The sequence below is a fragment of the Dendrobates tinctorius genome, unplaced genomic scaffold (assembly GCF_039654945.1).
Source record: "Dendrobates tinctorius isolate UK_male_01 unplaced genomic scaffold, ASM3965494v1 ptg000065l, whole genome shotgun sequence".
NCBI lineage: Eukaryota > Metazoa > Chordata > Amphibia > Anura > Dendrobatidae > Dendrobates > Dendrobates tinctorius.
The window spans coordinates 6,297,942-6,324,547 of NW_027361733.1; the positions used below are offsets into that span (position 1 = coordinate 6,297,942).

Sequence of the window (26,606 nt, forward strand, 5' to 3'; positions counted from 1 at the left end):
TGGGCCATTTATAACATTTTTTGTAAGTTTCTATAACGTCTGTAGTGCACTAACAAAACAACTACGCTCTTGATTTATCATTCTTTTAGCTCTTTTTTAGAGTAACAGTTTTGATTGTAAGCATTTATATTTTTAATCCAAGCAAAAGAAAAGTAAGGATGGCACTCACCATTCGTAAAATCCACCTTTCTTGCATAAATAAAATCTTCAGCAGGGGAGCAGTGGACATGGTTAGAGGACGATGGCCGTTTCGCGTGGAAGCGCAACCGCACGAAACGGCCGTCATTCTCTAACCATGCACACTGCTCCCCTGCTGAAGATTTTATTTATGCAATAAAGGTGGATTTTACGAATGGTGAGTGCCATCCATCCTTACTTTTGTTTTGCTTGGATTTTGAAATTGACTATTTCAAGGATAAAGCACTCGTTCTTAGGGCATAAATGCGTTGTGTGTTTTTGAGTGCAGGGAATATATTGGCGTAACAACGGTGCCGATGCTTTGTCTCTTTCCTTGGATTTTTATTTTTAAAAATACCTAAATCATAACATCGCCTGCACACTTATGTTTTCGACTCTGCCCGCAATAGGATTCAGAAGTCTGCAGTCACACAGAGTGATGCGAGTCTTAAAGAATCGGCCGCTGTATGCCACTTTCATGAATTTGCACAAAGTCCACAAGTAAAAACAGTAAGAGCCCAATTCATCATTTGGCATTTTTTTATATAACTTTTTTGGTCTAGCGGTGATATTTTGCAACAAATTCTTTAAAATGATGCGCAGGCGTTCATTAATTTTGTGCAAAATGACTTTTTTTATTACCTTCAATCCTTTTATAGCAAAGTCGCATGACCCGTTACAAATGTTGCATGCAACTCTAACATTTGCGCAAGAAATTTGGCTGTATAAAAAATGATCACTCTGGGAGTGACTGGGGAACACTTGTGCAAAAAAATTGTGACTTTAAAAAGTCACAAAAAAATGAATCGGCTGCAAAGATCTGGATTAAAAAAAAAAAAAAACACACCCATAATGGTCAACAGAGAAAAAGAAAACACATGAAAAAGTAGAAAATAAAAAAGGCACAAATTAAAAGAATAATATTGTGTGTGTAAATCAAAACTAGTCAAAACAAACCCCGCACTGAAGCAATAATAAATGGGGGTTTATGTGTTTTGGCGGCACTTTTTGACCTCATGACATTTTCCATGACTTGAAGAACAGCAGAAAAAAAACCTGTTACATTTACATGCTGCATTGAGGTGATCAGGGACAATGTGGTGCACTTTTATGGCAACAGGGACATGGCGGTATAGGTGCACCTGGGTCAGGGTGGTGTTGTATGGTTCCAGAGATTTGGTTTACGAACCTTAGTGAGAGAGGTATAGGGGGCAGCAGAAATGGGATTGTGTCATGGCATCTGCATCAGGGTGGTAGGTATAGGGGACACCTGGGTTAGGGAGGTATAGGAGGCACCTAGGACATGGTGGTATAGGGGGCACCTGGGTCAAGGTGGTGTTGTATAGCCCCAGAGATGCGGTGTACGAACCTTGGTGAAAGAGATATAGGAGCAGCATAAATAGTATGGTATTTGATGGCATCTGGGATATAGTGGTATAGGGGGCACCTGGGTCAGGGTACTATAGGGTGCATCTAGGTCAAGGAGGTATTATATTGCACCAGAGGTGTGATTTAAGAACCTTGGTGAGAGAAGTGTATAAGGCAGCAGAAATGGGATGTTTTATGGCACCAGGGACATGGTAGTATAGGGGGTACCTGGGTCATGGTGGTATAGCGGCCCCCTGTCAGGGTGGTAGAGGGTGAACCAGGGTCAATGAGGTGTTGTATTGCAACAGAGAAGTGCATTAAGAACCTCAGTGAGAGAAGTATAGGGAGCACCTGGATCAGGGAGATGTAACGAGGAAGCTCAGAATGATTAGTGAAGAGGGCAGCACAGTGAGAGTGGTGCAGGTGGCAGTGTGTTACAATGTTTGTCCAACTGACACTGAGGTCAACGGGGACAAGTTGGTGTAGGAATCAGGAGTATGGGGAAAAGAGGTGTTGGAAACACCAGAAATAGAATGGTGTAGAGGACGGCAAGGTCAGGGCAGTGCAGGAGACATCAGGATCCGGACGCTATAGGGCCAATCCTATGAGGCTCTTTCTTGCATGTTCCTCTCTGGTCACTTCACTGCACCCTAAGATGCATTAAAAATTTTTGGGGAAGAACCTGAGAGACGCTGATTGATGCTACATCCTTAATTGCAGGAATTAAAGCTACCGTCCAGCTCACTTCAAGGGGCGTTTTTTCTTAACTTACAATTTATGTATTTGGGGCTAAAAAAATAATTTTTGCCAACTGGGTTTTTAACATTTTGTTTGCACCATTTGACAATACATATTCAACTATGATGTGGTCTGCGAGATCAGAAAAACACAAATGTTACAAACTCTCCATCTGCCCGATCCTCAGATGCCTCACTCCGTACCCAGCATTAGACAACACAGCGGCTACAGAGAGCAAACAGTTCAACATTTTTAATTAAACTCAATTGCTAAAATATTACTAATATTTAAAAAAAAGGTCTCCAATGGTGGCCAAACCAATAAGGGGGAAGATTACGATATAACGGAGCAGCCCTCCATAGTATCCAATCAAGACGCTGGTTTCATTTTCCAGACACCATCTAAAAAATAAGACGTGGAATCTGATTGGTTAATATGGTTACAAATTTCTCCAATTATTTTCATCACTTCTGATACATCACCAACCACACAGAGCGCTATGGTTCGGTCCTGGAAAAGCTTTGGTTGCTAATACTATGAATATTACAATGAGGAGGGGCAAAGTGCGTATCGTCGGCACACAAGAGACGCTTCCGCGTCGCCCAGTGTACGCCAATCTTACCACAGGCTGTGTTGTCGCACATGCGCACGGCAGCACAGTCACAACAGCTGACCGCGGTATCACGTGCTGCGGTCTTCCGGTGACGTCAGCGGTCCACTCCATTCACAGGAAGTAGCAGTTACTTCCGGTTTGTGTGGAGCGCTGCTTTACATGTGAGGCTGTAGTGACCCACAGATAGTTCCTCGTCCTGGGGGAGTCAGTGACTGGAGTGTGTGCAGGTGTGAATGGTGCATACCTTACATATGTGCGTAAATGTGTGACCCTCTGTGCTTGTGTTCGTGCGGGCAGACTGCTGAAGGAGTGTAGGGTTGTTGCAGGACTGAGAGCTGTGTTTTGTGTTGACAGGATGGAGGTTCACAGACAGGAGACCTATTCCCCTCAGCAGGAGGGTGCCATTGTTATGCCAACCCCGGCCACTCACGATGAGGCGGATCTGGCATTCAGAGTCTACAAGATGCTGGACGGGAATGAGGCCTTCAGTAACGTGTCCGAATTCCATGTCACGCCCATGCAAGGAGAGGATGGCGCCATCGTCGGCGTTCAGGTCACCGGCATTCAGCAAGGAGGTGACAGCGAGGACGGCGCCATGTACACTCAGGTGTTTGATATACGTGAATTGGAGGACTTCCGGGGTGATCCCCCGCACCAGGAGAGCGAGGAGCCCTGTGCGAATGTTACTGACGAGCAGGCAGTGGGCCAGGAACAAGGCCAGGTAGGCAGAGACCTGTAGAATATCGGGAACCTGCAGCACTACAACTGCAGCTGCTAGGGCCTTTTGGGAGATGTAGGTTCAAAGCAACCTGTAAAGGAGTTGTCCAGGACATTGAAGAGTAACTAAACTTTCTTCCAGATTTTTCATATTTAAGGGGGCACTTGAATTGCCTGCAGATTAAGGGTTTGCGTTTTGAGACCCCCACCAATCGCACATTAGACTCCCCGAGAAGTAAGCAGCGCTGCAGTCACTAGCGCACAGAGTGAGGTATGGATTCAATAGAAAGCATAAGGTTCAGGACTCTGACCCCCATCGATCTGCAGGCAAACCAAGCGCCTGCTAAGTATGACGAACCAGAAGAACATTTAGTTGATGTTTAAGTAGGTTGTCCACTATTTTTCATTGATGATCTATCGTTACGATAAGTTATCATTGTCTGATCGGTCCGACACCTCCGCTGATCACCTGTTATCGGTGGCGGCTGCAGGCTGGGAGTACTCACTTGTTGAGCTGCTCCATCTACTTGTAGTGGCTGCTGCAGGGTAATAATAATAATAATAATACTTTATTTTTTATATAGCGCTAACATATTCCGCAGCGCTTTACAGTTTGCACATATTTTCATCACTGTCCCTGATGGGGCTCACAATCTAAATTCCCTATCAGTATGTTTTTTGGAGTGTGGGAGGAAACCCACGCAAACACGGGGAGAACATACAAACTCCTTGCAGATGTTGTCCTTGGTGGGACTCGAACCCAGGACTCCAGCGCTGCAAGGCTGCAGCGCTAACCACTGAGCCACCGTGCTGCCCAACCACTGAGCCACCGTGCTGCCCTACAGGGTACTACATTTGCGTCTCCTGTTGATTTTTAATAGCAGGCGGATGTATAGTACCAAGCCTTGGCCACTACAAGTAGACGGAGCAGCTCAGCAAGTGACTACTCCCGGCCAGCAGCAGCTCCTGATACTGATATCGGCAGAAGTGCCGGGCGTTAGCTAAGGATAGGTCATCAGTGTAAAAGTAGTGGACAACCTCTTCAAAGCATCACTCCAGTGTTTTGTTTTTTGTAATTTCAGTGCTACAATGGTGCCACTAATGCAAGTTCCCTGACCTAAGCCTTACCAGTTACTGTCTTCAGCTCTTCCTGATATTGCTGTGGTCCCAAGCCGCCATCATGCAACCCTCAACTTCTGACAAACCGGAAGTCAGAGATAACATTCACAAGGTCTCAGTGTAAGGGCCCTGTCACACATAGCGACGCACCAGCGATCCTGACAACGATATGACCTTGTCAGGATTGCTGTTGTGTCGCTACATGATTGCTGGTGAGCTGCCAAACAGGCAGATCTCGGCAGCGATCAGGACAGCGACGACGCGGGTAACAAGCGCGCACGTCGTTTAGTTACCCGCTGTGTACGTTGGATACCAGCGTGCTGGTGCAGGGAGCTGGTAACCAAGCAGGGCTGTGGAGTCGGTAAGCCAAACCTGCGACTCCGACTCCTCAATTTCCCTTACTCCGACTCCACGACTCCGACTCCCACACATATTGCTTATATTTAAGTGAAAAATTTATTGTAGTACAATGTGAACCTCAGACATTTAATCATTTTTATGATCCAATAATCAAGATATTTAGATAGAACAGAATATATATTGGTGTACTACCCGGTTTTCATTCTTTTTGGTACAGATACGATATGGATAGACAGATATGGATAAATGGATAGATAGAGCAGATTTCTAATCTGCTTTTGCTATTGAAAACATTATCTATGAGCTCAAAAACCTTTCAGGTGATGCAGTTTTTTAAAAAGATGATCAGCTTTTGCAGCTGAAAAACGTATCCTCAAAAAACACAGGAAAAACGCTGTGTGTGAATGTAGCCTTAGATCAGGAATATAACAGCCATTTATAGGACATTTCATAACTTTCCCAAACTCCTATGAAAAAATATTCAGCACATCCTGCATTGAATTACTGTACCCAATTTATTATATATTTTAGGAGTCGGTCCATTTTATACCGACTCCAACTCCGACTCCACCAAAATGAGCACCGACTCCACGACTCCGACTCCACAGCCCTGTAACCAAGGTAAACAACGGGTTTCTAAGCCCCGCGCGGCGCTTAGAAACCCGCTTTTTACCTTGGTTACCAGCTCCCTGCACCAGCGCGATGGTATCTAACGTACACAGCGGGTAACTAAGTGACATGCGCCCTTAGTTACCCGCGTTTACATTGGAAACCAGCGTCCAGATCTCTGGTCTCCCGCCTGCCACACGCAGCGATGCTTGCTGGCCAGGGGGAGACCAACAATCAAAAAAAGGTCCAGGGCATTCGAGCGCGATCAGCGATACCCAGCGGGGGGGGCCGGTCGCTGGTACGTGTCACACACAGCGATGTCGCTAGTGAGATCGCTGTTCCTTCACAAAACTTGTGACTCAGCAGCGATCTCGCTGTGTGTGACAGGGGCTTAAATCTATGAGGGCCTCATTCTGGCTCTCATAGACGTAAAGTGAGAAGTGACTTCTGAATAACCCAGCAAACACTGGATTGATCTAGCAGGTGACAAACTGCTGGAGAGCGACACCAATAACAGATGAAAATTACGGCTGGTAAGTTTGAGATTAGGAAGATCTAGATTAGTAGCACCACTCCAGCCCTGAAATAACTGCTGGAGTGGTGCTTTAACCATTAATGACTTGTCTGTAGGGATAGATCGGTGAGAGAAATGACCAGTTGGCCACTAAGCCATGCACGTGACTGCTGCCCTTAACATCACTTATATCCAGCCACTACTGGAGTAGTAATCGGCTGATGCATAGGGGTGCCAGGTATCGGACCCCCACTGATCTCATATTGATGCATCCCACAGATAAGCCATCATTTTAATAACCTACCTTTAAGTCAATGTTTTGTAAAATTACTTTTTTCTTTATCTGTTGAAGGATGTACCCCAGGAGACTGACACCACCATGGAAGAAATGAATATAGATCCTCAAGAAATCGCAGAACCAGTACAGTCAGCCGCAGAGACGCCTGTAACCACAGAGAATACTGGTATGGGTGTAGACATGGCAGACAATATCCTTTCTGCTTCTGAAATTAAAACCAGAATAACTGATTATAATTATTAGTGCCCCCACTGATCTTAAAAGCAGGCGTGGCCTGTACCTCATTCATGGTGGAAATTCCACAATATACCACATAGTTTATCATAGGAAAAATGGCTTTGATTCCCTTATTTTACTGTCGTCCTCTCTTACCAGAAATGAAGACTATGTACAGCTGTGGAGTGTGTAAGTTCAGCTCCTGTAACCTGGTAGCAATGAGGCGACACATGCGGAAACATTCAGACAGACACAAATGCAATCTCTGTGAGAAAACTTTTGCCTCCGCTACAGAACTGCGGCTTCACATCAATGTCCACATGGGTACGTAAGGCGGCGGCACCAACTTTTCGTCTATTTAGAGACTAGATTTTTTTTTTTTTTTTTTTTCAAAGCATTGAAAGGATGGCATATTACTAGGATAGGCTGCCACCTTATGGTTGGTGGAAGTCCAATCTCTGACATGCATCAATTTACTATTTACATGCATTAAAGGGATCCTGTTAGCAGATTTTTGCATATGGAAGTAGTGCCATGGCTGTATAGGCACTTGTTTCCCCCCAAATAAGAATGTGGAGGTCTGATGCACCAGGACATGTGCAAGTCAGGCTGGAAGTGCTCTGGTGTGGTGTGTCATTGCGTTTGGATGTCTCCGTTCAAGTGCACTGATAGTACCAGGGAGCTTTCAGCCTGCTTTTACTTTACTGACTGGGGCAACAGACCACTACTCCTTTTGGGGGGGACAAGCGCCTATACTGCCATATTCTTTGTACTTCCATATGCTGATAAGTGCTTTTTATTAATCATGCAGTGAAGATTTATTACATTTCTTTCACAAAGTCTTGGGTGGGGGGGCCGCCACAACATTGTAATAGCAGACATTCAAAACATTGTATCTAACTCAAAATGGTATCATTAAAAATGTCAGCTCAGGGTGCCAAAGTTAATTGGATCACAAATGATTCTTTTTGTGAGGTAAAACATTTCACTGTCTGATTTCCAACAATGTTTTACATCACAAATTCATTTGTGATCCTCTGCTGTCCTGTCTGTATTCTCTCCTTTGCTTCCTCCCCTGCCCAGGAGATGTGGTATGATCAGACCATATCCCTGTACCGTCAGACACAACCATTACACAGTACACAGCAGGGGCACATTTATAAGATTATTGCAGCACTGGAACATTTTGAACACATCCAATTGTGGAAATTATTATTTTCTCCATTGCTTCATTGGGGGACACAGGAACCATGGGTGTATGCTGCTGCCACTAGGAGGCTGACCCTATGCACATAAGAAAATTAGCTCCTCCTCCGCAGTATACACCCCACCGACTGGCGCTGAATTAGTCAGTTTAGCTTAGTGTCAGTAGGAGGTGGACACGGGTCTTTCATTAGACCCCTATCTGCCTCAGCGTGCATCGTTCCCTTGCAGGTTCCGGAGGGATACAGAGTGAACAGTCACATCTGTACTCCCACAAAGAGACTGAGTACGGCGTTTACTGCCACCCCGTATCCTCATAGGTCTAGCCGGCAGGATCAAGAACTAAAAAGATCCTAGCCTCTGCCTAACACCCACTCGCCCACCAGAGCCTGTCGGTAGATGGAGGCACGGACGTCCGCTGAAGGGTATGGATGTCTTATTTCCTCTCTGGATGTAAGGTACAGCGCTGCTCCATGGGTCCTAATGCAGCAAACACTGGGTCAGACATTGGACGTTGCAGCGTCCACAGCCCTGGACTCTCAGCGCCGCGACAGAGCAACCTGGATTTGTGGTACTTTTCCTTCCAGGGGAAGCCCGGTGACAGCACTGCTCCAGGGGTCCTAAGTCAGCAAGCGATGGCTTAGGAATCGGATGTTGCGGCGTCTCCAGCCCCGTGCCCTCATAGCGCTGCGACAGTGCGGCTGGCGGGATTCCTCCGCGCCGCACCGTGCCCCTCCGGCGGCCGCCGCTTCAAATTTAGGCCCCGGCTTCTATTTGGGCCTTGTGCTGGGCGAAACCACGCCCCCTCGCTCGGGCGGGCTTTCTCCCGCCCGTCTCGTACCTCCCACCGCCACATTAAGGGTACTAGGGGCGGCGAATGGTTCCGCCCTCTCCCCCCAGCCGTCCTATGGGCTCCTAGCGGGTCTTTTACAGGGGGAGCGTCCAAGCGCGGTTGTTCCACCCACCTTCTCCGGCCACGTTTGCCACCCACTACTTCTGCAGGGGGGAGCGTCCAGGCGCGGTTGTTCCTCCCATCTTCTCTGCAGAGCGTGTCTTCTCCCAGGCAGCCGCCATTTTCTTCTGCCTGAGAGCCGGTCGCCTTCCCTGTCTACGGGAGCCATTCCCAAGCGAGCCGGGCAATAGCTGAAAGTCGCTTCACAGGTGCTGTGAGTAGCTCTGCATTGCAGACTGACACCATCCTCAGCTCTTGGTCCCCTGACCGTCTGGCGCCGCTTAATGGGTTAGCTCACCATGTCTAATTCTAAGCCACTTCGCTCTCGCCCCCCAACTTCCTCTTCTTCCTCAGCTGTGGTCAGTCACTTTGCATGTTCTGCATGCAAATGCAAATTTCCATCAGGCCAGGCCTCTCCCCTCTGTCAGGACTGCAGCAACCCCATTGATCCTACCACTCTGGAGCCTCCGGCTGGCCCAAGTGAGAGTGAGACCCCTGTTCCAGAGTGGGCTTCCTCTCTTTCTCAATCTGTGGCAGATCTCACCAAGGTGTCTCAGACCCTGGTTTCTGTACTTGATAAGTTGCCCCTGCAGACTTATGCAGGGCCCAGCAGGCCACAGGAAGCTCTGGCTGAGCCTACCAACATTAGCCGCAAAAGATCCAGACAGGGGCACCGCTCCGATTTGTCTTCTCGCGCCGTCTCGCCCCATAGCCCGTCACAGCGGCCCGGGTCGGCAAGATCCTCCTGAACCAGGCGAAACTTTCTCTTGGACGCGCCCTCCAAGGATGTTTTGGAGCTGGACTCGGACCAAATCGCAGACATGAGGGATATGGTCCAGAGCCTCATTGGTGCGATCAACCAAACCTTTAAGATCAAGGACTCGCCCATGGAACTTGCAGATCAGGGTGTTTCGTTCAGGCGGTCTAAACCGCCTACCAAGGTCTTCGCTCCTCATTCTGAGTTTCAGAAGATTCTGACTAGGGAAAGAGAGAATCCGACCAAGCGCTTTCAAAGAGGGAAATGCCTTGGCGTCTTATACCCTTTCTCGCCGGAGCTTACCGCAGAATGGTCAACTTCTCCTGTCGTAGACCTGCCGGTTTCCAGACTATCTAACAACACTGTCCTTCCGATCTCTGGGGGAGTGTCGCTAGGAGATCCTAACAACAGAATCATAGAATTTTTTGCGAAATCAGCCTTCGAAGCGGCGGCATCGGCCCTAAGTCCGGCCTTCACTTCTACCTGGGTTTCTAAGGCCATAACCAACTGGGCTAAGGATCTCCAACAAGGCATTCTGGCCGGGGCTCGTCCAGAGCAACTGGCGGACCTCGCCGACCAGATTTCCCATGCGGGCGAATATTTGGTATCTGCCTCCCTAGGTGCTGCGTCTTGCGCAGCCCAGGCATCTAGCAACGTTGTGGTTATTCGACGCACAGTTTGGCTTAAGGCCTGGCAGGCGGACTTATCGGCAAAAAAGTCCCTCACCAGCCTACCCTTTCAGGGTTTGCGCCTCTTCGGCGACAGACTAGACTAGATCATTAAGGACGCCACTGGGGGCACAAGCTCCCTTCTGCCCCAGTCCAAGCCTCGTCGGCCTCCTCCGAAACGTCAGTTTCGGCCCTTTCGACCCTTTCGTCGTTTTGCGACTGCAGTCGCCTTCTAACCAACGGAGGCCACAAGCGCGCCAAGATAGGAAAAGAGTTTCCTTTAGGCCCACTCCTTCCTGGCGCTCCAATTCCTCCCAAGGTAGATCCACCAGGTCTAGACCGGGAAGGTCTTCCTCAGCATGACTGGCGTCAAAACCCCAGCGCATCCCACCGCTTGGGTGGCCGTCTTCTTGCTTACAGGGACGTCTGGCTCGCCTCGGTGGAAGACGCTTGGGTCAGGGAAATTGTATCCTCAGGATACAAAATAGAATTTGTTTCTTGTCCTTGGGATCGATTCTTCGAATCCCGACCCAAAAAGATCCCTCTCTGATCCCAGGCTTCCATACCACCATCGCCTCTCTCCTCGATTCGGGGGTGATTATCCCCGTTCGAGAAGCAGAGCGCTTAACGGGTTTCAATTCGAACCTGTTTGTAGTACCAAAGAAAGGCGGTACGGTTCGGCCCATTCTTGATCTAAAGTTACTAAACAAAAGGGTCCGCTTGCGACACTTCAGAATGGAGTCCCTTCGTTCAGTAATCGCTTCCATGGAGGCACAGGAGTTTCTGTGCTCCATAGACATTCAGGACGCTTATCTACATGTTCCCATCTTCCAAGGACATCAGAAATTCCTGCGCTTCGCGATACATCAGGAGCATTTCCAATTTGTAGCTCTACCGTTCGGTCTCGCCACCGCTCCCAGGGTTTTTATGAAAATCATGGCAGCGCTGATGGCCATTTTAAGGATCAGAGTGTGTGACGCGACCAGCAGGCCGCTAACTAAGACAGCAACTCACGGGGAAAGGGGAAACGGCTACAACGGTGGGCCCTGCGATAGGGAACGGGGACGTGGAGACCTCCTGCACTCCCCTGAGTCAGTGTCCCTCACACTCCTAACGTTCCCTAGGCCGGTTCCGCACCGGGCACCGATCAGGATACCTGTCACCCTAGCACACCCTACACCTATCCCTTGCTAGGGAGCTGGGTGATGCAGGCACTGGCCCCACCGCTGCACTAATACACACCAGGGAAAAATACAGACAGGGAAACACCACTTAGCTTTGCTCTTGCTCCCAGCAACAGAGTCCACCACCAGAATGCAGCTTTCCTCCTGAATAGCTGCCACCAAGCTCTGTCAGAGCTGCAAGGAAATCCCCTCTGACTCCTTCCACAACAGGGCTCTGACTGAACTGCCAGGACCTCTCTAGATCCTTCCTCCACCACGGATGGTTGAAATGAACACTATCACCAACAGTGATTGCAACACCTGACACTCTTTTTTATAGGTAAGAGCCAGCAATCACACCTGCTTTATATCACATGCACTAAACTAAAGAAACCAGAGTGCAATGACGCTCACCACCACCGGGGGCAAACTAGAACAAAAAACACCACTGTGTAATAATCCTAATGGCCACCGGGGCAAAACCAAACTTAGGCACATAGCTTAAGGAAAAAAAAAAAGGTTACATGTGCTTTTATCTGTCATGATCCAGCATGGATCATGACACAAAGGTCTCGTGCTCTTCCTATACCTCGACGACATCCTCATCAAAGCTCCGTCGCTGCCCCAGGCTCACGAAAGTCTCGCCATCGTTTGCGACACCCTTTCCTGATTCGGGTGGATTATCAACAGGAAAAAGTCCTGCCTGATCCCAACACAACGTCTTGGGATTCTAGGCCTACTTTTTGACACCCGTCAGGCGAAGGCTTTCCTTCCCGAAGAGAGTAACTCTCCGGCGGGATGTTCGCTTGCTTCAGAGTCCTCGACCCACTTCTCTCCGTTCAGCCATAAGAGTCTTAGGGAGGATGGTAGCAACGGCGGAAGCGATTCCCTTCGCCCAGTTCCACTCGAGACCACTTCAGCAAGCCATTCTGGCGCAGTGGAACAGATCAGTGTCCTCCCTGGATCGTCCAATCCGACTCTCGTTTCGAGTCACTGTCCCTCAATTGGTGGCTAACATCACCTCTCATCTCCCAGGGCCGGTCTTTTCTTCCGGTGCATTGGCAGGTGGTGACGACGGACGCCAGCCTCCTTGGCTTGGGTGCGGTATTTCGCCATCTGACTGTCCAAGGGCGTTGGTCGTCGCAAGAGGCAGCCCTCCCGATCAACGTCTTGGAGATACGGGCAATTCTTCTGGCCCTTCTTCATTGGCACAGGCAACTCGGGTCTGCCAATTCAGATCCAGACGGACAATGCCACGGCGGTGGCATATGTCAACCACCAGGGAGGGACTGCCTTGGCCTAGGTATCCAAGATCCTTCATTGGGCAGAGGCCTCAGTTCCAGCGATATCCGCGATACACATCCCCGGCGTGGAAAACGAGGCCGCCGACTTTCACAGCCGCAATGGCCTCGCGGCAGGGGAATGGTCCCTGCATCAGGAGGTCTTTCACCAAATTTGTCGGGGATGGGGAAGCCCGGACGTGGACCCTATGGCGTCCCGTCTGAACAGGAAGGTGACTCGGTTCGTGTCCAGAGCACGCGATCCTCTCATGGTAGGTGTGGATGCTCTAACCATTCCTTGGTCACAGTTCGCACTCCCCTATCTATTTCCTCCCCTTACTCTTCTCCCCAAACTGTTGAAGAAGGTCAAGGCAGAAGGGGTGCCAGTCATTCTCCTCGCGCCGGATTGGCCCAGGCGGGCTTTGTTTGCGGACATTGTCAACATTCTCGCGGATGCGCCTTGGAGACTTCCAGACAGACCGGATCTACTGCCTCCGGGTCCGATCTGCCACCCCAATTCTCGGTCTCTCAATTTAACGGCGTGGCTGAGACCGCGGTTCTGAGAAAATCGGGCCCGTCAGACCAAGTAATTCACACCATGACCCGTGCTAGGAAACAGTCTTCCAGAATATACTATAGAACGTGGAAGGCCTATTTTGGGTGGTGCGAATCCAATCGCATTTCGCCTATGTCTTTTTCGCTCCCTTCTATTCTGGCTTTCCTCCAGGTGGGCCTGGACGCTGGACTTGCCCTTAGTTCCCTAAAGGGCCAAGTTTCGGCTCTTTCCGTGCTTTTTCTTTTTCAGAGGTCGTTATCTTCTCGTCAGCAGGTCAAGACTTTTCTGCAGGGGGCAGTGTTATGAATGGGTCACCGAGGAGAAAAAAGCAAAACAAGCTAAGCCACAGAAATCCAGAGTGGTTGGTAACTATGCAGATTGCAGATCCCTGATCTTACCACACAACTAGCAGTGGCCGTGGAGCGTGCCTACGATGAACCTAGATGCCTCGTCATGGCAGGAGGACTACATAAGCCTAAAGCAAGAAAAGGGAAAACTAACTGCCCCAGAGCAGACCCCAAAGGAATAGCCCCCACACATGTATTGACGGTGAAACAAGATGAAGGCACAAACACAGGCAGGAAAATAGACTGAGCAAATGATGGGGCCCAAACTAACTAGACAGGAAAGGGAAGACACTGCAACCTGCAAAAAACCCTTCAAAAATAATGTCCAACACTTCTGATAGCAAAATTAACCCTGAAGTCACTAGACTTCTCCCACTATATCAGCACTCTGAAATATTCTGAGACAGACCAAAAAGAGACCGAACTAGTAAGGGACAAAAAGCCAGTTGGCAAAATACTGATAAATAAGAGTGGAAATTCAGCTCAGCCCCCAGCCGGGGCTGGCAGACCACACAAAAAACTGAATAGACCAACAAAATCAAGTGTGAACATTAGCAGAAAAACTTAGCTTTAGATGACTGGAACAGAGCTGAAAACCAAGAGCTGACAAGCCAGAAGGAATCACCAGCAACTGAATAGGGCGTCGGCTGTCTTAAATCCAATCTGAGAATCCTGAGATCCAATAGTCATCCTCATTCTTAGGTGACAGATCTCCGCCGATCAAACCAGCTGCACCACCTCCCGTCACCACCAGAGGGAGTCCAGAAGGGGAACTCACAACTGGTGAACCAGAGAATGAACTCACAACAGGGCAGCTCACACAGCACCGCCGTTTCGAGCGCCTATAGATCCTTGGGATCTAACTAGTCCTAGAGGCCCTACAAGGTCCCCCTTTTGAACCTCTCAGGGAGGTCTCCCTATCCTTTCTCTCTTGGAAGGTGGCCTTTCTGGTGGCCATTACTTCCATCCGGCATGTCTCGCAATTGGCGGCCCTTGTCGTCCCCCTTTCTTGGTGATTCACCAGGATATGGTGGTACTGCGACCTCAGCCTTCCTTCCTAAGGTGGTATCTGTTTTCCACCTGAATGAAGACATCGTTTTACCTTCTTTTTGCCCGGCTCCATCTCATTCCCGGGAACACTCCTTGAACAGACTGGACCTGGTCAGGGCCTCGAGGTTCTATTTGGCTTGGACCGAGGCGTTCCGGAAGACAGACTCCCTTTTCGTCATACCGGATGGTGCACGAAAGGGCCTGCCAGCCTCCAAGGCCACTATTGCTCGCTGGTTTAGATCGGCAATCTTGGAGGCTTACCGTGCCAAGAGCAGAGTGCCTCCTCCAGGGGTTAGGGCTCACTCCACTCGGGCAGTGGGTGCCTCCTGGGCGGTGCACCACAGAGCTTCGGCACTGCAGCTTTGTAAAGCTGCAACCTGGTCATCTGTTCACACGTTTGTGAAATTCTACAGGGTCCACACCTACGCTTCGGCGGATGCCAGCCTAGGGAGAAGGATCTTGCAGGCAGCGGTGGTGAGTCTGCTGGCCTGATGGAAGTTTGCTTTCCCTCCCCAGGGACTGCTTTGGGACGTCCCATGGTTCCTGTGTCCCCCAATGAAGCGATGGAGAAAACAGGATTTTTGGTTGCTTACCGTAAAATCTGTTTCTCGGAGCCTTCATTGGGGGACACAGCACCCTCTCATTTTTCACAACTTCGGTCGTTGGTTTTGTGTATTATAGTTGAGTTGTGTTCTCTATTCTACTACTTCTACTGCTTTCTCCCTAACTGACTAATTCAGCGCCAGTCGGTGCAGTGGGGTATACTGCAGAGGAGGATCTAATTTTCTTATGGGCATAGTGTCAGCCTCCTAGTGGCAGCAGCGTACACCCATGGTTCCTGTGTCCCCCAATGTAGGCTCCGAGAAACAGATTTTACGGTAAGCAACCAAAAATCCTGTTATTCCAAGATGTATTGATTAAAATGAACTTTTGGTCTTTGGGGGGAAAACACCTTTTAATAAAAAACTATACATGTTTTGTATCTGCGTACTCGCACTGACCTGTGTAATCTTATTGCCAGGTTAGTTTGATGATATAGTGAACATGGTAAATAAAAAAAATAAAAAACTCCAAAAACAATAGTGGAATTGCAAATTTTGTGCAATTTCACCTCACTTGGAATTTTTTTTTCGCATTTTTCAATACACTATATGGAAAAAATCAATGGTGCTTTAAAAAGTACAACTCATCCCTCCCCCGAAAAAAAAACCAAGCCTTCATATGACTATGAATGGAAAAATTAAAATGTTATGGCTCTTGGAAGAAGGGGAGGAAAAAATGGAAACTCCAATTTATGAACAGTGTTTCCCTAAGCCAGTCTGCTCCGCAGGGAACTGCAGCACAGGTCCAGTTTGACGGGTGATCTTTAAAATACAATCTTGTGTTTCAGGAATCAAACCTCATAAGTGCAGTGAATGTGACATGGCGTATAGGACGGCTGCAGATCTCCTGAGACACACCAGGTCTGTACATGACCTCGAGAAACCTTTCCAGTGCTGCTACTGTGATTATGCAAGTGTTGAGGTATGTGCGATATGGCTCTGAGCATTGTCTATTCATTATGAAATCATTTTTTATTGCCAGTGTATTCTCCAGTTGTTTTCACAGACATGGTTTCCTTCTTCCGTGAGGCTTATATTATAAATCTACTGCACATAAATCCATTTGTGTGCATACATTCAAGTTTGAACTGCTTCATCCACACTTTGTTTTTACCTATCCTTCTTCTAAGGGCTCATTCTTACTTGCGAGAGACTCGCGCGATTCTCATGAGTCTCTCGCATGAACACCCGACACTGGGACTGGAGCGTGTGACTATATGTATTTCTGTGCAGCCGCACGCTCCAGTCCCAGTGCCGGGTGTTCATGCGAGAGACTCTCACGAGAATCGTGTGGGACTCTCGCAAGTGAATATGAGCCATAATTATTTTTTTTGCTCATTGAGCTGATGTCTTATTTTACACCTGCGGCGTTGTGGCGAATGAAAAACTGTCTTTTTTTTTTTTTTTTTTTTTAATATATCTATCTATCTATCTATATATATAATATATATATATATATCAAGGCAGAAAAGTCCAGCAAGCGGAAACTTCAGGTGGTATAATAAAATCGTTTGAGACCGTGAAGAAGGCGGCAGTTGTTACCGCCGAAACGCGTAGTCTGTTCAGCATTATGACTGCATCTTGTTACTGAACTCTGGATTTTTTAAATTATCTGCAATAAAAATTCTTGGATTTTATTATACCGCCTGAAGTTTCCGCTTGCTGGACTTTTCTGCCTTGATTTCTACATTGTTGGACTTGTTCCCAGTCTTGGTCCGTGCAACACAGAGGAAACAGGTATTTACCATCCAGAGCTCGGAGGTTAGCTGGTCTATGTGTTGTTTTGCTATATATATATATATATAATATATATATATATATATATATATATATATATATATATATATATATATATATACTGTGTTCCAAATTATTATGCAAAAAGAGATTAGGAGTGATAAGGTTAGAATTTTTTTGTTTGTCATTTAAACTCATTGATGGTGATGTGTGTCAGGGCTCTTTATATCACTGAAAGCAATTGCAGATACCTGTGCAAATTAGTTTGGCAGGTGTGTCCAAATAAAGGCAAGACTACTTAAGAAGGCTGTTCCACATTATTAAGCAGCCTACATTTTTTGCCAAAATGGGAAAGAAAAAGGATGTGTCGGCTGCTGAGAAGCAACAAATTGTGGAGTATTTAGGTCAAGGCATGAATACAGTCAACATTGCCAAGACACTTCATCGTGATCATTGCACAATCAAGAAGTATGTAGCTGATTCCCAGCACACACGTGTGCGTGCTGATAAGGAAAAATTGAAGACTCTTTCCAACAGGCAATTGCGTCAGGTTAAAAGAGCAGCTGCAAAAATGCCTTGTCATAGCAGCAGACAAGTTTTTGAAGCTGCTGGTGCCTCCAACGTCCCCCGTACAACAAGATGCAGGGTCCTTCAGAGGTTTGCAGCTGTGCGTAAGCCATCATGTCGACAACCTATATCCACTGCACACAAGCAGAAACGGCTCCAGTGGGCCAAACGATACATGAAGACTGACTTCCAAACTGTTTTGTTCACCGATGAGTGCCGTGCAACGCTCAATGGTCCAGATGGATGGAGTGGAGGATGGCTGGTTGATGGACACCCCATGAAAACACGGCTAAGGCGCCAACAAGGAGGCGGTGGAGTAATGTTTTGGGCTGGAATCATGGGGAGAGAGATTGTCGGCCCCTTTAGGATCCCTGAAGGGGTAAAGCTGAACTCCATAATCTATGTGGAGTTTCTAAAACAGCACTTCCTGCCATGGTTCAAGAGGAAGAACCGTGCTTTCCGCAGCAAGATCATGCTGCAAATAACACATCTGCAACTCTGGCTGCTATGGGAGGACAAACTTATGGTGTGGCCACCATCTTCCCCTGACCTCAACCCCATTGAGAACCTCTGAAGCATCATCAAAAGGAGTGTCTATGATGGCGGGAGGCAGTTCACATCTAAGCAACAGCTCTGGGAGGGTATTCTGTCCACATGCAAAACAATTGAAGCACAAGCCATCCAAAAACTGACAAATTCAATGGACGAGAGAGTTCAGAAGCTTCTTTCGAACAAGGGGTCCTATGTGCAAATGTAACATCACCTAGAATAAAGTTTTGACTTGAAAACTTTGATTTCATTTTGTAATAAGCTGATAATGCTTATAATTTCACAATTGACCATTTTTTTGTTCAAAATAAAAATAAAAAGGTTGAAAACTCTGCTGTGCATAATAATTTGGAACATGCATTTTGAATTTCTTATTTTTAAAAATATACTGTTTTCATAGGCAGTTTGTTCAAAAACATTGCAATTATACTAGAATATTAGATGACTGGAAAATAACACTGACTGCAATTCATATAGGTAATTTAGAGAAAATATGAGGAAATATTTTTTGCATAATAATTTGGAACACTGTATATATATATATATATATATATATATATATATATATATATATATATATATAATTTTTTTTTTTTTTAACCTTATTATGCCGTTTACAATTAGGTTAATTTAATTTCTCCTATGTCTCATTGGGGGACACAGAGACAGTGGGTGTTATGCTGCTTGCCACTAGGAGGACACTAAGTAAACCAGAAAAAAATTAACTCCTCCCCTGCAGTATACACCCTCTCGCTGGATGAGATTTCTCCAGTTCTTGCTTAGTGTCTGTAGGAGGCAGTTGGGTCTGGTTTCAGACCTCACCGTTTTTATTTGATTTTTGATTTTTCTGTAAATTTTTATTTTTTAATTAACTGAGCGAAGGGGGCGACGGTTCCTTTCTGCGGCCCGCTCTGCCCCCGAACCAACAACAGGCAAGCACGCGGAGTATACCTCCCTGTACACTTTCCTGCGACGATTGGGGCTGATTCCTCTGGCGATGATCTTTACAGTCCCGGTAATCCACGGATATGAGGACAAACGCATGGAGTGCAATGGAGAAGACTGGAACAGCGCTTCCAAATGCCCTGAATCAGCCCATAGCTCTCCATCCCCTTGCCATAGGGAGGATCGATTGAGCATACCCCTTTAAGAACTCCTTCAGCTCTGCTACATCAGCCCAGGAGGATGAGATGACCTGCAGGGATGGCCCCGGACAGCGCGGCCTGCCTGGGCACTGGAGTAGAGGTATGGGGTCGGGTCCTGGTCCCCGGGAGAAGCGCTGACCTGGTGTCAGTGCCGGTGCACTGGCGCCCCATCGTGCCCCCCCCCCGCTCTCGGCGCTTACCGCGGGTAGGCCAAAAATTTAGTCCCCGGCTTCTCCGGCCTACTAAGCCGCAATTTGAATAGCGCCGCCCGCGCTAACGTTGCCGCACCCTCCTCTTTGCGTCTCTCATTCCTTATGAGCCGCCGTGCAATTCTACTCTCGGGGGGCCATGTCTTTTACCTCAGCCTGCTGTGGACACGAGCTGTGAGGAGTGCACTCTGCCGAATACCGGGTGACACCACAGGGCCACCGCTTTCCTCCTGGGGGACACAGCACAGGACCGTGGGTAAGCTGCATCTGTCCTCAGATTAAAGCTTAACCCCTTCCCGGCACATTCCCTGCAGCTGCAGACAGACTCTGCCGTTAACCCTTTCAGGAACGCTATGTCTCAATCTAAGGAGGCAGTTATGAATGGGTCACCGAGGACGAAAACAAGACCAAGCCAAGTCACAGAAAACCAGAGAGGTTGGTAACTACACGGATTGCAGACCCCTGATCCTAACCACACAACTAGCAGCAGCCGTGGAGCGTACCTACGATGATTCTAGACGCCTCGTCACAGCCGGAGGACTAAATAAGCCTAAAGCAAGAAAAGGGGAGATCTAAACTGCCCCAGAGCAGACCCCAAAGGAATAGACAGCCCCCACACATGTATTGATGGTGAGACAAGATGAAAACACGAGCACAGGTAGGAAAATAGGCTGAGCAAACGATGGGGCCCACACTAGCTAGAAAGGACAGGAAAGGAAAGATACTGTCTGCAATCACGCCAAAAAAACCCTGCAAAAATGTCCAACACTTCTGATAGCAAAAAATACCCTGAAGTCACTAGACTTCTCTCACTATATCAGCACTCTGGCATATTCTGAGAACAGAGCAAAAAGAGGCCAATCTAATAAGGGACAAAAAGCAAACTGGCACATACAGTGACATAAGAGTGGAAATTCAGCACAGCCCCAGCCGGGCTGAATAGTCCAAACTGTATTGCCAACTGTTTAGCAATAAGGTTCGGATACGGCTTTAAAGAAGGCACCACTTGGATATGACACAATTTTATTATACAATGATTAATTTCAATGATAAAACACCAAATTAATGGAATATATGATATAGCAATTACGGGAAATAGAAAATAGTATGATATTGCGTATACTTATATATTCAAACTACAAAGGTTTTGGTACATATACTCACATCAGAAAGAAGAAGAGAAAGAGTCTTCACTAGGGGCATTTACATCATCTGTCCGGAAATACTTCAGCTGGAGAAGCGGTCAGCGAAGACAGAGAATGCTTCCTAGGATCTACACTGCGAAGAGCGTCCCCTTACACAGGTCCACAAAAGTTTCTATTTTCAGTGACTGCTTCACCAGCTTTTTTATATGCTTTAACACCTTAGCGATAGAGCCAGTTTGCAGCTTAATGACCAGGCCAATTTTTACAATTCTGACCACTGTCCCTTTATGAGGTTATAACTCTGGAACGCTTTAATGGATCCCGCTGATTCTAAGATTGTTTTTTCGTGACATATTGTACTTCATGTTAGTGGTAAAATTTCTTCGATAAGTCTTGTGTTTATTTATGAAAAAAACGGAAATATAGCGAAAATTTAGAAAATTTTGCAATTTTAAAACTTTGAATTTTTATGCCCTTAAATCAGAGAGATGTGTCACACAAATTTCTTAATAAATAACATTTCCCACATGTCTACTTTACATCAGCACAATTTTGGAAGCAAAATTTTTTTTTTGTTAGGAAGTTATAAGGGTTAAAAGTTGACCAGCGATTTCTCATTTTTACAACAAAATTTACAAAACCATTTTTTTTAGGGACCACATCATATTTAAAGTCATTTTGAGGGGTGTACATGACAGAAAATACCCAAAAGTGGCACCATTCTAAAAACTAGACCCCTCAAGGTGCTCAAAACCACATTCAAGAAGTTTATTAACCCTTTAAGTGCTTCACAGGAACTAAAGCAATGTGGAAGGAAAAAATTAACATTTAACTTTTTTTTTAAAAAATATTTACTTCAGAACCAATTTTTTTTATTTTCACAAGTGTTAAAAGAGAAAATCAACACAAAATTTGTTGTACAATTTCTCCTGAATACGCCGATACCCCATATGTGGGGGTAAACCACTTTTTCAGCACACGGCAGAGCTCGCAAGGGATGGAGCGCCGTTTGTCTTCTTCAACGCAGAAATGGCTGGAATTGAGATCGGATGCCATGTTGCGTTCGGAGAGCCCTTAATGTGCCTAAACAGTGGAAAACTCCAACAAGTGACCCCATTTTGGAAACTAGACCCATTAAGGAACTTATCTAGATGTGTGGTGAGCACTTTGAACCTTCACGTGCTTCACAGAAGTTTATAACGTAGAGCCGTGAAAATAATCAATTTTTTTCCACAAAAATGATTTTTCGCCCCCAAATTTTTATTTTTACAAGGGTAACAGGAGAAATCATACCCACACAGTTGTTGTGCGATTTGTCCTGAGTACGCCGATACCCTATATGTGGGGGGGAACCACTGTTTGGGCGCATGGGAGAGCTGGGAAGGGGGGAAGGAGTGCCATTTTGGAATGCAGACTTTGATGGAATGGTCTGCGGGCATCATGTTGCGTTTGCAGAGCCCCTGATGGGCCTAAGCAGTGGAAACCCCCCCCACAAGTGACCCCATTTTGGAAATTAGACCCCCTAAGGAACTTATATAGATGTGTGGTGAGCACTTTGAACCCCCAAGCGCTTCACAAAAGTTTATAAACGCAGAGCCGTGAAAAGTCTTTTTTATTTCCACAAGTGATTTTTTTAGACCCCAATTTTTAGACCCCCAAAGTTGGTAAATAGTGGAAACCCCTCAATTCTTGCTCTAATCCTAGTTCGACCTAACCCTAATTCTAACCCTAGCCCTAACCCTAATGGAAAACTGAAAAAAAAATATTTTATATTTTCCTATATAAGTGGGTGATAAACGGGGGGGGTATGTACTATTTTTTTTTTTATTTTGATCACTATGATCTTTTATCATAGTGATCAAAATAATGAATGGAACCTGCCAGCCGGAGCCGACAGATTCCCGGCGGGCGCACTGCGCATGCGCCCGCCATTTTCAAGATGGCGGCGCCCATCGGAGGACGCCGGCGGGACGTGGGACCACCGGGAGGGGACGGAGAGCCACAGAGAGGTACCGGGGGGGGGATCGGGGACCCTATTTCTCTCTCCTCTGATGTGCGATCACATCAGAGGAAAGAGAAATTAAATGTAAAATCGCTGGTTTTTTGTTTTTTTTTGCGGTTGCCGTTATAGGGTTAATAACGGCGATCGCAAAAGCGGGGTCGGTAAGAACCGACCGATTTCATGTTCTCTGGGGTCTCGGCTACCCCTGGCTGCCGAGATCCCGGAGAAAATCCGACACTGGGGGGCGCTATTCACTTAAATCACAGCGCCGTGAATTAACGGCGCTGTGGTTTTACTACCCTTAACTTCCGCCGTTAAAAGGCGTATCGGCGGTCGTTAAGGGGTTAAACAAAGGTTTACACGATATAATATTGTGTAAACATGAAAATACACAAGTTGGAACATCAGACAAACTAATCACATTACAGTTGCCAGTTATCATGAATAAATAACATCAAACAAAACTTGCCTCTTCGGACTATTTACTCCTGTTCTAATATTTACACATAAGCGTAAATCATACACTGGGGTATAAACCAGGACATAGTTTCTTTCCAACAATATACTATGATCAGAACCCTAGCACAAAATATATTGGATATATTTCAGACTACAGTTAACCCCTTCACTACCAAGGGTGGTTTGTACGTTAACTCCCGGGCCAATTTTTACAATTCTGACCACTGTACCTTTATGAGGTCATAACTCTAGAACGCTTCCATGGATCCCGGTGATTCTGACATTGTTTTCTCGTGACATATTGTACTTCATGTTAGTGGTAAAATTGCATTCAAATAACTTGCGTTTATTTGTGAAAAAAATGGAAATTTGGCGAAAATTTTGAAAATTTCGCAATTTTCCAACTTTGAATTTTTATGCCCTTAAATCACAGCGATCCGGCACACAAAAAACTTAATACATAACATTTCCCACATGTTTACTTTACATCAGCACAATTTTGGAAACAAAATTATTTTTTGTTAGGAAGTTATAAGGGTTAAAAAGTGACCAGCGATTTCTCATTTTTGCAAACCAGGGGAAGAGTCTTGAGGAGATCATTTGCATATTCCCAGTGCCTTCTGGGATAAGTGAAGTGTCTCCGCGAGCTCAACGATCACTGGGTTTTGGCCGTTGCAGCTGAAAAGAGGAAATCGGAAAACCAGGGGAAGAGTCTTGAGGAGATCATTTGCATATTCCCAGTGCCTTCTGGGATAAGTGAAGAGTCTCCGCGAGCTCAACGATCACTGGGTTTTGGCCGTTGCAGCTGAAAAGAGGAAATTGGAAATTTGGCTCATCTTTCATCGTTTTTAAGAAATCTCAAGATGGAAGAGGCCAGGAGCCATTTGGTGAGCTGCATTTCTTGCTACATGTTCACAGATTTACCAGTGGAAAAGCCAAACTTCACATGCCACAAATGCAAGCTTGTGTCCCTGTTGGAGGAAAAGTTGCAAAATCTCGAAGAGAGGTTAGCTACGTTGAAGATCATTAAGGAAGGTGAAGAGTTCTTGGACAGAGCAGAATTATCTCTTCATGTTACAGAAAGAGAAGAAATTCGAAGTGCACCTGAAGAAACAGAGGAATGGAGACATGTGACCCAGAGAAGCAGGAGGATCAGGAGGCAGTCAGCACCCATACTGCTCAGGAACCAGTACCAGGCTCTCACGCAGGAAAACGATGAAGAAATACATCAGGATAAGACTTTGCCAACAAACAGCAACCTTGTACGCCCTCAGAGTCCTCCTGGATGGAGAAAGAAAAATGTTGTGAAGAAGAAACGGAGAGTGGTGGTCATGGGGGATTCCCTGCTGAGAGGAACAGAGGCCGCTATCTGCAGACCGGATATAACTACAAGAGAAATGTGCTGTCTTCCAGGTGCAAAAATTAAAGATGTCTGACAGGATATCAGGACTCTTCAGACCTACAGATGACTACCCATTCCTGCTACTACATGTGGGGACAAATGACACCGCAAGAAACGACCTGGAAATCATCTGCAGAGACTTTGAAGACTTAGGCAAGAAAGTGAAAGAACTGGGAGCGCAGGTGGTCTTCTCTTCCATCCTCCCAGTGGATGGCCATGGAACAAGGAGGTGGAATAAGATTCTGCAGGTGAACAACTGGCTACGTCGATGGTGCCGTCAGCAACGATTTGGATTTCTGGATCACGGAGTGAACTACTTATACGATGGACTACTTGCTAGAGATGGGGTGCACCTTACGAAGACTGGAAAGCATGTATTTGGAAGTCGCCTTGCTACACTTGTAAGGAGAGCTTTAAACTAGAACAACATGGGAAGGGAAGCAAAAGACCAGAAAAAGCCATACACCTGACAAATGCTATTGAGAACTGTGCTATTAGAAGTGGAAAGGAAGAACAAAGACGAAAGAATCTAATTAATAAAAATATTGGAGAAAGAGAAACCAATCACAAACTAAAATGTTTCTATACTAATGCACAAAGCATGGGCAACAAACAAGGAGAATTGGAACTACTAACACAGGAACAGAAATATGATGTAATTGGAATCACTGAAACTTGGTGGGACAATACACATGATTGGAATACAAGACTAGAAGGATACAACTTATTTGCAAGAAACAGACTTGATAAACGAGGAGGGGGTGTCGCATTGTATGTTCGAAACGCGTATATCTGCACAGAGATTGAAGCTTCAGAGACTGGGAGTTCTGTGGAAACTGTTTGGGTAAGAATACAAGGACAGAACAATGGAAAGGACACCATTGTAGGCATTTACTACAGGCCGCCTGTGCAAGCCGAAGATATAGATGAACTCTTTATGCATCAGATGGCCAAGTTCTCCAAAAAATATGACATAGTTGTCATGGGAGATTTCAACTATCCAGACATTTGTTGGGAATCTCTCTCAGGCAAAACTAACAGGTCAAGGAAATTCTTATCCTCTCTTGCTGACAACTTTATCTTCCAAAAGGTAAGGGAGAAAACAAGGGGAACTGCTACCTTGGATCTAATCCTTATAAACAGGGAGGAAATGGTTGAGGAGGTAAAAGTGGCTGGGACCCTAGGAGGTAGCGACCATGCTATTTTAGAATTTTGGATTACTAGAGGTGGAAGACCTGTGAAGACTCAGACGTCAAGGTTAGATTTCAGAAAGGCAGATTTTAAGGGATTCAGAAAGAGAATTGGAGGGATCCAATGGCTGGATATCCTTAAAGACAAAAATGTCCAGGAAGGATGGGAAATCTTGAAAAATGAAATTCTCAAAGCACAGTTGTTAACAATTCCGAAAAGAGGGAAGAATAGGAAGCATTTAAGGAAACCAGGATGGATGAACACAGAACTTAAGCACATGCTAAAAAGGAAGAAAAAAATGTTTATAAAATGGAAAGAGGGAGGCATATCTAAAGAAGAATATAATGCTGTCTGCAGAAACTGCAGGGCACAAATCAGATTAGCTAAAGCTGAAAATGAACTGAGGCTTGCAAGAGATGTCAAAAGCAATAATAAAGGATTTTGGGGATATGTCAAAAGTAAAAGAAAAGTCAAAGATGCTATAGGATTTTTACAGGATGAAAATGATGAAATGGTAAGACAGGATGTTGAGAAGGCTGAACTTTTAAATTCCTATTTTGCATCTGTTTTCTCTCAGAAAGGAAATGCAACATCAACTGTTATTCACTGTCCTATTAAGGGAATAGAAGAATCCAGGATATCTATAAACAGAAAGATAGTGAGGAAACACTTAGCTAACCTAAATGAATTCAAGTCTCCAGGTCCAGATGAATTACACCCCAGAGTACTGAAGGAGATAGCAGAAGAAATTTTTGAACCCCTCTCCATAATCTTTGAAAATTCTTGGAGAACAGGAGAAGTGCCAGAAGACTGGAGAAGAGCAAATGTTGTTCCTATCTTCAAAAAGGGGAAGAAGGTGGACCCAGGCAACTATAGGCCGGTGAGTCTGACTT

The 26,606-nt window shown here is 46.1% G+C and overlaps 1 protein-coding gene and 1 long non-coding RNA gene across 5 annotated transcripts in view; one reads left to right on the forward strand and one right to left on the reverse strand.

Moving 5' to 3' along the window:
* Nucleotides 1-437: 437 nt before the first annotated feature.
* Nucleotides 438-3,000, reverse strand: LOC141094693 (uncharacterized). Its single transcript, XR_012233153.1, has 2 exons — nt 2,906-3,000; nt 438-2,684 (listed from the first exon to the last, which is right to left on the reverse strand). It is a non-coding gene; the product is annotated as an uncharacterized lncRNA (long non-coding RNA).
* Nucleotides 2,921-26,606, forward strand: part of LOC141094692 (uncharacterized) — a 66,503-nt gene continuing 42,817 nt past the window's right edge. For 2 of the 4 annotated variants that reach the window (XM_073580577.1, XM_073580580.1), the window contains exons 1-5: nt 3,014-3,149; nt 3,251-3,617; nt 6,568-6,679; nt 6,889-7,053; nt 16,096-16,229. In XM_073580577.1, coding sequence (XP_073436678.1) covers nt 3,130-3,149; nt 3,251-3,617; nt 6,568-6,679; nt 6,889-7,053; nt 16,096-16,229 — 798 coding nt within the window. In that variant the 5' untranslated portion in view covers nt 3,014-3,129. Of the gene's footprint in view, nt 3,150-3,250; nt 3,618-6,567; nt 6,680-6,888; nt 7,054-16,095; nt 16,230-26,606 lie in introns of all 4 variants that reach the window. The other 2 variants (XM_073580578.1, XM_073580579.1) reach the window with 2 other exon arrangements.